The following is a 14,270-nucleotide window of genomic DNA, read 5'->3' as shown; positions in this document are numbered from 1 at the left end:
CCATGATTTTCTCAGTAGTGGCCAGGTTGTGAAATGCTGGGAATGCTGTTGCTGGGTCAGGAAAGCACTTGATTATGAGCTTCACTCTGAAGTCAACATTTTTTACACTTTTAAAATCAAAAGCATTCCTTAATTGCTTGATGGATCAGGCCTGAGGGCATGCCCATCTCCTTACAACATGGAACCCATGGTTATGAGGCAAAAAATGAAAAACTAGAGTGAGACTAGGCAATTCAGAGATATTTTCTGTTGAAATTCAAAGCACCAGATACTTGCAGTCCTAATAGCACAGTTGTGATTTCTTTGGTAGACAATTACCTTAACCAGTAATCTACATTCCTATTGCTTTAATAGGTAACTTGTCAATGATAGTTCATTAAATGTATGGAAATTAGACATCTATCTGTTCTGGAAAGTGCAATGTTCTTGATGGGCTGAACTTGCAGGAGCTTCAGCAGTGAATGTTCAGATCAAATGCATCTCGGGTGCACCAAGGTGAAACTTAAAGCTAAAAATGTTGACAGTTACGGGCAAATAGCACCTGGTGCATTCTATGCCACACCAATGGTTCATCCTGTCCCTTATCTTGTCTTGAGTACTGGTCAGCACAGCAACTTGCAAGAAACTTTCAAGGGCCCAGGAGAAATTTCATCTTGCATGGATCTGAGCAGGAAACATTTCCCTTATTCTAAAAAGAAAGTTTGAGATTTCAAAAGCTTTCCTATTCTTCACTGAGATGGAGGTCCACTACGTGTGGCGTTCTCTATGAAGAAATCCAGAGAAGCACCCTAAGCACTCTCAGGGAGCTAATAGTGATAAGGCACCTTCCTCTGTGTTTAGAAGCCCCAGGTTGCCTGATTGATGTTAGTCTGGAATACTGGCTGCCCTGGAATAAGCTTTCTTTCTGTAGGCTTTGATCAGAAGAGTATCCTGGACCTGAGAAACATTGTTTGACAAACACTTCATTGAAAATGCCTGTGAGAATTCTGACTTTTTAAAATTGATGTTTTCATCCAAAACCTACTTGTTCTGAAGATCAAGCTGAAATCATTGTGTGTGTTTTGTCAAAATGCTTATTTATACTAGCATTTACTCAAGTCTCTCTGCTGTCTGCATGGACAGTGCTGAATATAATTAAGCATTGCTCAGTCCAAGGAGCAACTTGGAATTGTTTGAATTGTACATATCCATGTCTCATTTTGAAGTATCATAAATGCATTTTACATAAGTTAAATTTTTATAAATGTGGTTAACAAGACTTTGACTGTTAATTTGTTTTTTAATAGTGGTACATGGGTGTGTAGGAGTGTTAATTGTGTATGCTTTTATATACAGACCACTATCAAGTTATCTATAGCAGGAAAATGACAGCATCATAATAGTTAATGGAAAATAACATAAGAGGAAAAAGAAAATTAGCATTCCACACAGCAGGACATTTCGGATGTTAATCTACTTTGCAATATAATTGACAGGGAAGCTGATATCTGGGAAGATTTTTATTCCTATCTTTTCTGCTAAACATTTAGTGTTCACTGGTGGTGCAGCAGGGGAGATGGAGGAAAAGAAAGTTCTAGTCAAATGAATGTTCTTCACCAGAAAAGATGTTAACTTCTTTTAGAAGGTAGTTAATCACTATGAGAGCAATGGATGAAGAAACTGGATAAAACACTTCCAGTTCCCAAAGTTTTTATTGATTATGTCCCCCTCAAGAAAATTCAGCTCAATCTCTGAAAACCTCAAATGATTAAACCTTGGGCAATCCACTATAAACGAAGCAAATGAGAATTGTTTCAAAACTAGACATGCAGAGCTAGGATAGTTGAAGAGGAGAAAAAGGTTTCTTTCTCACTTTGAAATCCTAGGTGGGAGACGTAATGAGATGTTGATTTTTAAGGCAGGAGTTTTCTTAAGTGTTACAGTCTTTTTCTGTATGACAGGTTGGTGAATACTGAAGAAAAACTCTCTTATTTTCAGGGAAAGTACTCCCCTAGAACACAAACCTAGGGCTCAGATGAGGGGGGCACAGATTTCTGGTCCAACAAAGATTTTTTTTTTTGTGCACCTTGGACAAATCCTTAAATACGATTAGAGCCCAGAGAAAGTGAGGCATCAGTAAACGTCTCAGGCCTGTGAACAACTAAGAGTGCCTATTTTCCACAGATGCAAATTTCTCAAACAGCTCCTCTACAAGACTGTAGTTGTTCTTAAGTTGGAGCATGACTAGCAAGTGGTCTAAGTAACGCAAAATTATTGTTCTTCCCTGTTGTCTGTACAGAGCAACAAGGCCTGAAGAGCTGTACTTGAACTGCAGTTTGCTTTCTTAAACTTGAATTCCATTTTGGGCTGCTGGAGTAAAGCCCTTGGCTTCTCTGCCTTTGGGTTTTGAGAAGTTAGTACATTAAAGCAACAGGGAAAATGGTCTGCAGTTGTAGATGCTGTATGAATTGACTTTTTTGTTTCTCCTTCTTGAGATGCTGCTAACAACAGCGTATTGGTCACCAATTCAGGTGCTTTACAGGAGTCTGACATACGACACAATAAGAAGGTTGATTTAGAAGACTTCACTAATGGAGTCAATGAGTATTATTGGAACTAAAACTATAAAGCTGTTTGTCTTGAACTGAGAAGAACTATGTTGACAGCCTTGTAATAGTTTTTTCTTGGGTGATGATTCCTATTTTAGTTACGCTTACAGATATCAGAAGTAATGCTGTAATTTCAGAAGTTATCACCTGTCAGCTGAGCTGTGGAAACTGGCTCTGTGCATACTCCAATATCACAAATGTTTGTGAATCAAATATACTAGCTTAGACCACTGGAGACAACCTTCTCAAAACCTAAGGTTATCCCAGCTATTCTGAATTATCGTTGATTTTAGCTTAGGTCAATGTCTGAGCCAAGGATTCTCCCAAAAGAGAAGAGTCTGTCAATAGATTACAGGGAAAATCATGAACCCCTGATCTATGTTTTGGTGTAACTGGTTGGTTTTGATGGGTTACGTGCAATAGTTTCCCCTTGACTGGATTTATGCCCCTGAGCACAGATTTTGTTATAGCTCTTCTGGCTTTCATCCAAAATGCTCAAAGCACTCAACAAACTTCTTAAATTGCCATTATAGCGTCAATGAGTAAACATAGGCCCAGAAAGATTAAGGGACTGTTCCAAAGCCTGTTGAAGTGTGCAAGTATTTTCTCGTTGGATTTAGGTCAGACCTTCAGTGATTTGTTCAGACATATAACAATGCCTGGAAAAGATCTGCTTCATAGTTATAGTCTAAATCCCAGACAAGGCTTCTGTATCCAAAAATATGGAAGAGTTACAGGCATACTTCTTGTGAGGTTATACAGTTCTAATAATATGTCACCAAAATGCACATTAGGCAAAAGCAAGGTTATAAGTCACTAAATGTTTGTTCTTTGGCTTAAACAGGCAAACAAGAGAGACTGTGCCAGGATACCTGCGGCTGTCTGCCAGAATAAAACAAGAAAGAGGGGGAAAGCCCTTAACGAGTTATTAATACATGGCCAGTGTGCATCACCTTCATCTCCCACAAAATATAATGAGGATTAATTATGGTACAGATAATGCACATACTTGAGGTAACTGGAAACTTAGAGGTATTCATGGGTGGAATCTGTTGCTGTGAACATACAACCTTGAAGCTAGAAGTCTGCACCTGAGATAGTTGTGCTGGAGTCCTGCACTCAATGCAGAGAACAAGCATCTTCAGAGGTTTATTCCTTTCGTTTATGCTAGGTCAAATGAATTTCTTGCCGTTGACGGTAGATCCTTGGATAACTAACTTTAGCTAAATCTGAGATAGGTGAGCAGTGCTTCTTAGCTGGGAGGAACTGCTTTTCTGGTTGAAAGTAACTGAATATCAATATTCAAGGAAACTGATTCGCTGAAGTGAGTGCTGAGATACAGAGTGAAAAAATTCTGCCTTTGTCCCAGGATGAACTGAGTACTGGCAGGGAGTAATAATTCTGTTTTCCTATGAATGCTGTTCAGCTCAGAATGTGGCTCCTGACTGTTGTGTCTACCAGGCTTGCACAAAACTCTTCAGGAGACTTATTGTGGGCTTGAGGTTGCCATAAGTGTGATCGTTATCCATCTGTATTCCATGCAATTATTATTTGTGTTATTGAAATCCCTGGAGGTAAAATTAAAATAGAGCTTTTTTTTTTTTTTTTTCCATCTCGAGCCCCTGTTTTTATTTCCTCTTTCTCTTTAACAACCTTGTTTCCCAGGAGACTGCTTGATGTGTTCTCATATTTCCAAGAGACTGCAGTTCAATAGGTTGGGAGTTAATTGCCAACTGGGAGTTTCCAGATGTTTATGGACTAGCCCAAAGAGCTGTCCACTGATAGCAAATGAACAGCTGGAAAGATAATCCAAACAAAGCATCTTTCAGCTGATTGACACATGTCTGGAAAAAACTTGGCATATTTGAGAGAAATAGAATTGAAATTAGGAACAGCTAGGAGGAAATCCTTCATTATCAATAATTAGTCAATTAGATTTTTTGTTCAAATTCAGATATAATTCTCAAGCACTCTATTCACTCAGTCATCATGCGTACAAGTAGATGACAGAAATAATGCATAGCCTTCACTCTGTCTTTCCTTGAGATGTGTTTAGAAACACTCATTATACTAGACTTCTACATGGCTGGATGGTGCAACTGATTTATAATTGGACATCAAGCCTTTCACCCGGAAGTCAGATTCATATCCAGCCCAAACAGATGATGGCAAATGAGTGGTTAAGTAGAGCTACTTAAGAGTTTTCCATCAAGATGATTCTTCAGTGAAATAGGTGGTTCTGTATAAAAACAGAGCTTTCTGTGGGGAAAATTGGTCATTCTGTAAATTTTCTATATGGGAAATCAAAATGAAAAAAGAAAGTTTCACCAGTTTGCCTTTTCTTTCTGAAACCTGATAGAGCCATTCAGGGTGTTGTATCCTGTGACATTATAGTTTTGGGGTCAGTACTCTGTCCTTTGAGCCATGTCCTCCACGAAGCACCATATCTTGTCAATGGGCCACACTGATTCACAGTGAAAGAACCAGACTAAGAAAGGTGCCATGTGGAACAGATGCTACAGTTATACTTCTGTTAGGCATCAAAATGCCATGGATGGTTCAAGTGTTTGGAAATTCCGGGGCTGAGGGTGGAGTGGGGGGAGGGGGGCAGGCAGGCAGCATTTTGTAAGCCTTCCTAGTGCACAAGGAGCCAAAATATTGCAAATTCTTGCAGGACGGACTAATAGGTTTCTACTACTTTATTGCAATCCAGCTGTGAATGTTTTTGAAAAATGTTATTCTAGCCGATTTTTTTTGCCCTATAGAGCAATTTTATGTAAACAGTAAAGACAAGACCAAAAGGCCGGGGGGGGGGGGGGGGGGGGGGGACGGGGGACGGGGGACAACAAAAAAGCTACCGCTGTGAACTGTCCTTTTCCAGTCCAAGTTTGAGAATCAATTGGAAAAGATTAAACTCTCTGTTTCTCCAGCTGGCCATAGCTGGAATGCGACTTCTCACTGGCTCTGTTAAGCTTTCAGGATTTCCTTGAAGTAAATTAGACACTTTTCTTAAATGTCTTTTTGCCCAACAAGGTCTAGACAGAGTATAATTTGTGTGCTTGACTTAATCTACGGAGTAAGGTAAAAAATTACCTCCTTTTTTTGCCCCTGAAAAAGTGTTCCTTTTCTTTCACGTTGGAGCATATGCAAGCCTCTGACTAGATCTCCTCTTCATTTCAAATTCCTGTCCCAAGTGCCTTGTTCAGGAAGTCAGTGACATTTGCATGAATTTTATTAAATAATGTTTCTGAGAGTTTGGTACTTCCAGCACTTGCACAAACATCTTTGGAGAGGACTTCATGCAGGTTGTTTCCTCCTGAGAACTCACTCCCACACACACCTTCTGTGGATCTTGGAAGGAAGCACTGCTCTTACAAAGAGAGGAGGAGTCTGCTGTCTACTCCATCTGAATTACAGTCACGAAGTGGTAGGAGTTGCAGGACATTGTTACCCTGAACTGTCGTCATGGCCATCACAATAAGAGAAAAATATAGCTATCATTATGGGAGCTTTACACAGCATAGTTTATCTCTATAACAGTGCACTATGATGTGCCTAATTAGACTGTATCAGCTGTTCCACGTCTGCTACTAAAGGGAGACTTTCTTATTGTGTCTAGTCAACAGAGAGCTCTCAGCCTGTGATTTAGCACTGAAATTAAATTTAAGCATAGTTTCCCATTTGATTATCAAGCTATGGGTGACTTTTAAGGATCCTTTTCAATCCATTACCTCCGCCAGCTGTAAACTCTGCCACAGTTTCTTCCCCTTCTCTGGCAAATATGATCAAACTGAAAACTCATCCATTTAGAGTTAGAGGGGAATGAATCCAAATAATTCTAAGTGGAAGATACAACCTTTTGCTGCTGTTCAGCCTCCTTGCTTGATTGTTGACTTTGCTCATGAGACTTACAACTATTGAGACATACTAAATTTGATTGGCTGGAATACACTGAAAGGAACAAGACCTTCAGAAAGCAATATAGGGTAAGAAGTAAGGCAAAAATTAAGATTTTTCCATGTCACATTGGAAAATTCACTCAGCTTGTGGCTTCATAGTGAGGGGAGTAGGGTGACTTGCGTAAAATAATCTTTAAGTGTATATATATAAATTTGTATAGTACTTTGTACTAATGTATTAAGAACACTGTAAAGTAGAAAAGAATAAGTGTATATCCCTTCACTAATTTTAGCTAAGGAACTTAAGGACCTAACCTCCTTTATCTAAGGATGAAACAGCGCACATTGAGCAAAAACAACCTGAATGGCAATTTGTACACAAAAGACTTCATAGTCCAGTGTTTATTCACCTTTTGCATATTTTTTAATGTGCATAGAGGAGAAGGTGAGTGGGTCAAGATGAGGTTATGGAGCATGTATGGAGAGACTGTCAAGAAAACAAATTTGTGCTCTTGGAAGATGCCCACAACTTGATGGACATGCTGTCTGAGCCTTGAAAGATATGGTATCTCTTCACTTCAAGGAGCTGGCGAGGTTGCAGATGTTCTGTAGTAACTTCAGAGAAAATGTCCTCCGCATAACAAGCACTTCTTTTGCTGCAGGAACTGGCAGGTTTTCAGTATACTGCAGTAAGCAGGAATAATCTGATCACATCAGACACGCAAGTGATATAAGACATTGCAACAGTGACTGGTTATACAAGAAGGGGGAGCATGGGGTTGGGCAGAAGAGGTGGGGCAGGGTTTTGGCCCTGCCCTACCATGACAGAGCTTTAGCCTTTACAGATAAGCTCACTTTCTGCAGAGACCAAAGACGTGAGCTACTGGAGCAACTCTGAAGTTCTAATGTGATTTGTAAAGCAACATGGATGTTTCAGATTGTTTGTTTGGACTTTGCTGTGATTGTATGTGTGGCTAGAAGTCAATGAGCCCTTGCAGCAGTGTGTGCAGGGTGCTGGCTTTCTGGTGTGAATGTAAACAGGGAGATTACTTGTGGATGCAAGTCAGGCTAAAAAATAGGCGTAGTCCTCTGCAGTAGGAAGTCCTAAGTCCTTATATGTCCTTTATTCAGAGTATTTGGTACAAAAGAAGGGCATGAGGCCTCCAGCATGTTATGGCACTTAGGGTCTTGTTCCCAATGCTGCTGTTCAAGCAGAAGTAGGATCTTATGCCTCACCTTTCACCGCATGTGTTCTGAGATCCTTAATGCTGTACAATCCTGCATATCTGATACTTAAGCATGTATTCAAATAAAAATAAGCATTTCTATCCATACTGTTGCCCAGTTTTCACTAGGGCTTAGAAGAAGTGATGATAGCTTCATTTCTCGAGTCTTCACTGCTGACCTAGTAAAGATAGATTTTTTTTTTATTGCTGTTTTACTTGAAATGAGATGATGATGGGAAAGCGTTTTGTTCTACATTCCAGTGTTAAACTGATCCTCTCTGAAATACTGCTCTTACTGAGATTTTACCTTTTGTTTACAGGCTGTGCCTTCCTAACGTACTGCGAAAGGGAGTCTGCTCTAAAGGCCCAGAGTGCACTGCATGAACAGAAGACACTGCCAGGGGTGAGTCCAGACATATATACATATATGTATATTACACTTATGTAGTTAATAATCTAAAATGGGTTACATGTGGAGCTCTCATCGTGGATCTCCGGTTGCTTGAATGACTCACTATTTGCGTTGTGCAAATAAAACCAAGACACCATCAACCCACTGGAGTGGTTTCCGTGCACAAAAAATAAGTTCTTTTTCTTCTTACCAGGAGACAGGTAAAAGTAATTAACTGGTTATGGACTGAATTCTACCAGCCTTGCTCAAGTAAGGAAAGGCTTTAGACTTCTGACCCCTCTACTGAAATGTTAGAAGTGCTTACCAGGTACTGTCACTCAGTGTTTTTCTTCTCTGAAGCAAGGTGTGGCACCAAGAAATCAAGAAACAGATCACATTATTGAGTTATCACAGAATGAAAACATATTCCTGATGACAGTGGTTTGACTCAGTTACTTTAGTATTCAGGCAGCTGTAGCAGATTGGAAAGGCAGTGAGACAAGGAGAAAAGAGAGAAGAGACGAACACAAGATAATGAAGATTATTCACATGAGCAAGATCTAAGGTTCAGACAACACAAGTGGAACTAAAAATAGAGTCAGCATTGTGTGGGGGAAGACATGCCCTGCTGGGATGGGTTTCCAGTTTGGCAGTAGTGGGAGGAGGGAGGGGGGAGACTATTTAGATTCAGCTGGGGTACACAAACTGGAAACAGCTGAGTGCAGTACTCCTGGTCTCTAGAAAAGAGCTAGTTTGACTCTGTCACTGAGGCCAGTGATCAAGTACTTAGGAGTGGAATCCTAAAGGTTTTAGGTTGTATCTAAAATGAGAGGTTGATTGGCCTAAATAACTACCTTTATTAGTTAATACTGAATGACTGAGTCTGCTTGCTCATAACTTACCTCTCAACAAAACTTGAGGTACTGCACCAGTTGCTCTATGCTGCTGAAGATACTGCTGGTTCTGTTCTACTTTTTTCTGTCATCCTGGGTCTATCTACCTATCTCTTTGCTGACTTGCCAGTCTGAAGATGCCCACACGCTTGCTCATCTGCATCTATCTTTGCCTGAAATGCTACACCTCATGTAAATACGCACTTACTTTTTTCACTAAAAATACATTTGTCAGCTGACAACTCCATCTGAATTATTTTTTCTAAAAACCGATTAGCCACAGACTGTTTGAGTGACTTGAGTCTTGTTAGGGTTTATCTTTTCTCTTCCCATTTTTTGATATTAACAGGTGATGCTTTCTTTTTATTTTTCTCCTCTGAATAATAGAACTCAATGTATAGAAAACATTTTGAATAGGGATACTTTGAGTAACAGTTTATTTGACTTGAATTTTTCTGAAATAAGCTTGAAAGTGGCACACGTGCATGTATCAAACCTAGATATTGGTGAATAGGATGTTGTGTATTTAAAAGAGCTAACTGGAATTCCAATTGTCTTCACAGAGATTGTTTGCTCCTCATTAGCAGTCAGACCAGGAGCTCACATATGGAGCTCAGACCTTCTGTGTCTCATCTTGAAGCTGTATGATCTCAGTGAAGCCAGTGGGTCAGATTATAGAGATCTCAGATTAAAGAAAAAAAAACTTTTTGAAGAATCTTTCTTTATATTTCCACATTTCTGAATCCGATCTTGCATGTTAGGGATTTTGAAACCACAAAAATCTTGAGAGCAAGACTGTTTCAGACAAGGGCAAAATTCAATCAGGTTTGCATTAAGATTAAGATTTTGCCAGGCTATGTTGCCTGATCCTAGACCACAGTGAGACCATCTCCTTGTTTTATGTCCTAATCTTATTTCTATCACATGTAGCCCAGACTGACTGCACTGACTTCACGTGGCTTTTTTGTTACCTCTAGGTCTAAAACAAACCAGGATCTAACTGAAGTAGGAACAAAGAATTCTACATGTCTAAAATAGCAGCCTGGTTTTCTAGAATTCTGAGCTCCAGTCTCTTCCACATTCATTTCCAGTTCTGTTTGTCTTGGGATAAAACCTTACTTTCTACCAGCAAACCCTCTGTATGCAGCTTTCTGCCAGGTTCCTCAACTTATCGTCTGAATGACGTCACTGTAGTTTATTTAAGGAAACCAGCCTTGTCTCTTGATAGCTATCATGCCTGAATACTGTTTTGTGTTTCCTGTGTGAGTAGCAAAGAATTATTTATGACTTACCTGACTGTATTTGATAACATGCACTGACAATATCAAGCATAGTTCATCACCATAAAATAGGAAGCCCTCTTAAGGTCAGGGGTCTAAGTCCTCATTCATGAGTCCACAAATGACGCACAAAACCTTCTTTTGACCCTCCAGCATCTGTGACAAACAGTACTACTGAGGAACTATGGAAAATAATTAACAAGGGTGAAATAGGAAAAAAATACTACTACAGTGAATTGTTGAATTGAGACACTTTTCTCTCCCTAGTAAACTGTATATTTGCCTGCCCTTGCAGCATTGCTGTTTGTGTTCTTTCTATTATAAAACACAGAATTGAGTCATTTTTAATAATATGCACATGAATGCTAATGTATGGAAATGGTGAGACATCAGGAGTTTGTGTCCAGATTCAGACGCCTTGCCTCTTAGCTGTGTATCACTGTATTTTTAGTGGAGTGGCTACATGCACATATTTTATAGTAATTACTTTCTGAATGTGCTTTGTAAGATGACAGAAATATGTTTCACGTATTTCTGTGTTATATGTGGGACATAAAGTCATCTTGTGGAATAATCAAAAGACTTCCAAGCAGGTATGTGTTGATTAATAAAGTCTTTATGATACTTTGTTTTGGGGTGGGAAAAAATCACGATATATATTTTGCAGAAACTAGAATGGAATGGAAAACAACATGATCAGTTGAATACTCTTCATTTAAATTAATTAGGCTATTTTGGACAGTTTGAAATTCTGCCTTGCCTAAAATTGAAGGTTAAGGTAGTGTGGTGTGTATGCATGTGTAAAGAGCACTTTTGTGAGTGTCAGATGATTCAAATTCTAACATTTACTTGTGATTGTTTATTTTACATATAATAGAGTAGCTGGATGATGAAGTATATTAGTTCTTTAATAATTTATAGAAATGCTTTGATGTTGCAGTAATTACATTAAAGGTCACATATCAAAGGTAATTTGGTTGAGCAGCTGTGATGGTTTCTCAGAAGCAATCAATATTGCTGTCCGTGGTGCTGATTTCACCAAGGGGACTGCCAGATTAAAGGAGGCTTATTACCAGCCAGACAGGCACGAGGGAAATCAAGAACAGATTGGAGAGATGCACTATTCTCTTTCCCCACCTATAATTAACACTGTTCACCATAATCTGTGCTAATCCTTCATAGTGGGAAACCACTTTATATTTTTCCCCCAGCATCATAAAAGCAAATTAAGCAACGAAGGGTAATTTGGGGAGAGGGAAAGAGAAAGTAAAAGTTGATTCACCCTTGGGACTTTTGATCATGGTATATCTCTTAATGATAAAGTGCAATATCAGAAACACATCCCATGATCTTGGGGAAAACATAGGAAAAAATGCTCAAGACAATGACAGTGCAGGGGACATGAGAATTATTTGCCTGCAGATTTGGTATAATATTTATTTGCCCCACAAAGCTCCACAGGAAATGAAATCAGGGAAATAAAATTGTTTTAAATGTAGTCATTTTGATCACAAATTATAGTGAAGCCAACTTTTTTCCCCTTTTTTGTTTCTGAAGTGAATGGCAGAGGATAATGCTGAGAAATGTAATTACGCTATCAAGATCTACTTTTATTTATAGCACAAATAAACTGAGCTCATGTATGATAAGCATAGCGGCATCCTTTCCTCTGGTTCTTTGTGGCTCTCAGGCACTGAGAGTGAACAGTCCGTGTATACTCGGTTGGAGGCACTGCCTTTTTGCATAATGTTAAAACCTCCTTGTAAGACTCGCAAAGAATAACTATGAAATTAAGTAGCTAGGAAACTGTTAACCTCAGCAATCTGAAGGTCTTATTCAAACTGAGAAATAAGCAGGGTTTTTTTTTGTTTTTTAGTATATATTCCTCCTGAAAGGAAGAATGGTACTACGGGTGTACTAAATTGCTCAGCATATAGTTAGCGTTTTCTTCATTGTTCTTTCTCTTCAGCCACCTAAAACAAACGTTCTGCCTTATTCACCCTCATTCCTCTTTAAAAAAACATGTTCCCTTAACATTAAAAGACAGGTGGGATCATAAGCCTGTTATTAAACCCTTGTTAAAAACTGATAAAACTAAAGTTGTGCTCAGTCTTCCAAAATTTTGTGCACGTTACTGCTCTTGTTTGGTTAAAATTTATATGTAAGGAAAGATTCCTGAGCAAAAGAGGTCTTGCAAAATCTAGCCCCTCTTGAATCCTTCTAACGAGGCTTAAATGAGACGCAAGTATCACACAGACCTTGTAAGAGTCCTGCATGTATAGCATGAATTTCAGCCATTTAAGCAGATCTTACTATAATTTTACAGTCTTACTGTCCTCTTTAATGTTTCAAAGGCTTTTCCAAAAGCTTGTTAGGAAGCCATGAAACCGCATATCACCCTGCACATTGTGTTGAGCCAAAAGTGGTATTATATTCCTGCACCTTTGTATTTCAGAAGTTTTTTCTATCAATGTAAATTGCAATTTGGTCAGCAGTGGCAGGCTGGATGGGTTCCATTGATTAAAGTAGCCTGCTGAACACGCAGCCTGCTCACCATGCCCTTTAGATTTTGAAAGAAAACACATTTAATTGTTCCCTTGGGAGAAACATGTCTGTTTTCTGAAGTTAAAAATGAAGATGAAAAGGAATAAAAACAGATTTGAGGTAAGAGACTTGCAAAAACCAGTCCGTTAGAAATTCTCCAGTACTGTAAAATCTTTAGGTGTCAATGTCATGGTTAAAAAGATTTGTCTTTTTTCCTCTTTCTGACTGACCAGACAGTCAAAGGATTTTTGGATCTTACTCTGGGGAAAGGAGGGGACAAGAGAGAGGGAGAGGAAACCATATGCACTTTCCATTTGCTAAAAACGCCTGTAGTTCAACAGTGCTGTTCTGTTCACCAGATGAGATGAAACACCTGGGTCTTATCTGCTTGGTAAACATTAAAGTTCCATTTCACTAGTTAAAGATTGGCTTCTATATCCCTATACAGCAGCCTCTGGAATACAAAGTAAACTCTCTCTGCCATCCAGTCCAAAGAGCTTTGGATCAGAAGGATACAGTGCAAGCACTGTGACGGAACTAGTGTGTTGGATGCATGTTGTTATATCTCAGCTGAGACTGGTGCATTCATTGCATTTGTGATTTCTAACAAAGCTCAGATGTGCAAAATGTGAACTAGGCTTCTCGGTCGTGTTTGGGGTTTGAGATTTTAAAAAGGGTGTATGTAAATTAAATTATTAAATATATTGCATTTTCTTTCCGACTTGACACCTTTTTGATTCTCAAAGGGCAATTTCTAAGCTATTCAACAAAAGTTGTTGCTGGACCTTCATTCGCTTTATGTGTTATTCAATGACAACTTTTCTCTCTGACATGTCTGCCATAGGAGGATCAATCTAATTTTATGTACAACTGTAAAGATGAATGATAAGTAGAAAGGATTCAGGCAAGTACAAGCTGAATAAATTATAAAGGGCAAATGATGACAGGACTGGGGGTCCCAGGAGACAGTGATATGATAACAGAAACTAAAGACGAATTTATGATGGATGTAGTTAGCATGTACTGAGGCTGTTAATTCTTCAGGGTAGTTTTATAACTTCTTGTGATTGGAGCAATCAAAGTATTTCATTTTAAAGAGATGCTGTATATTTTCACTTGTCTGTTCTGCATATTTGTATGTATGGCCTCATTTATATGCATAGCAGTAAACTCCCATAGGCTAGTCAAGCTTACCTCCCATCAAAGGGCCCCTATTCTCTAAACCATAATGCCACTGTTTATGCATAAATAAATAGATAATGTGTAAAGATTTGAGGGCAAACCTGGATCTCAGCAAAAAAAGTTTTCATTTTCATAGCACACAGCAATTAGCTCAGATCCTGCAAGTGACTGAGCACCTTCAGCTAGCTTCAAAGCCTAGCCAAGGGATTGTGTTAGCTTACAGATCTGTGATGAAAAACTATATATAACAAGTTTCAGGTAGGTCAA

The 14,270-nt window shown here is 38.9% G+C and overlaps 1 protein-coding gene across 10 annotated transcripts in view; it reads left to right on the top strand.

Moving 5' to 3' along the window:
• LOC104138512 (CUGBP Elav-like family member 4) overlaps positions 1–14,270 on the top strand; it is a 721,557-nt gene that overhangs the window by 82,958 nt on the left and 624,329 nt on the right. For all 10 annotated transcript variants that reach the window (XR_011137468.1, XM_009666153.2, XM_068925637.1 and 7 more), the window contains exon 2: positions 8,034–8,116. Coding sequence is in view for 9 of the 10 variants with exons in the window: in XM_009666153.2 (XP_009664448.1) it covers positions 8,034–8,116 (83 nt within the window). In the remaining variant the exon portion in view is untranslated. The remainder of the gene's footprint in view (positions 1–8,033; positions 8,117–14,270) is intronic.

The sequence above is a fragment of the Struthio camelus genome, chromosome W, assembly GCF_040807025.1.
Source record: "Struthio camelus isolate bStrCam1 chromosome W, bStrCam1.hap1, whole genome shotgun sequence".
Lineage (NCBI taxonomy): Eukaryota > Metazoa > Chordata > Aves > Struthioniformes > Struthionidae > Struthio > Struthio camelus.
This window is presented reverse-complemented; position numbering and strand designations above follow the sequence as displayed.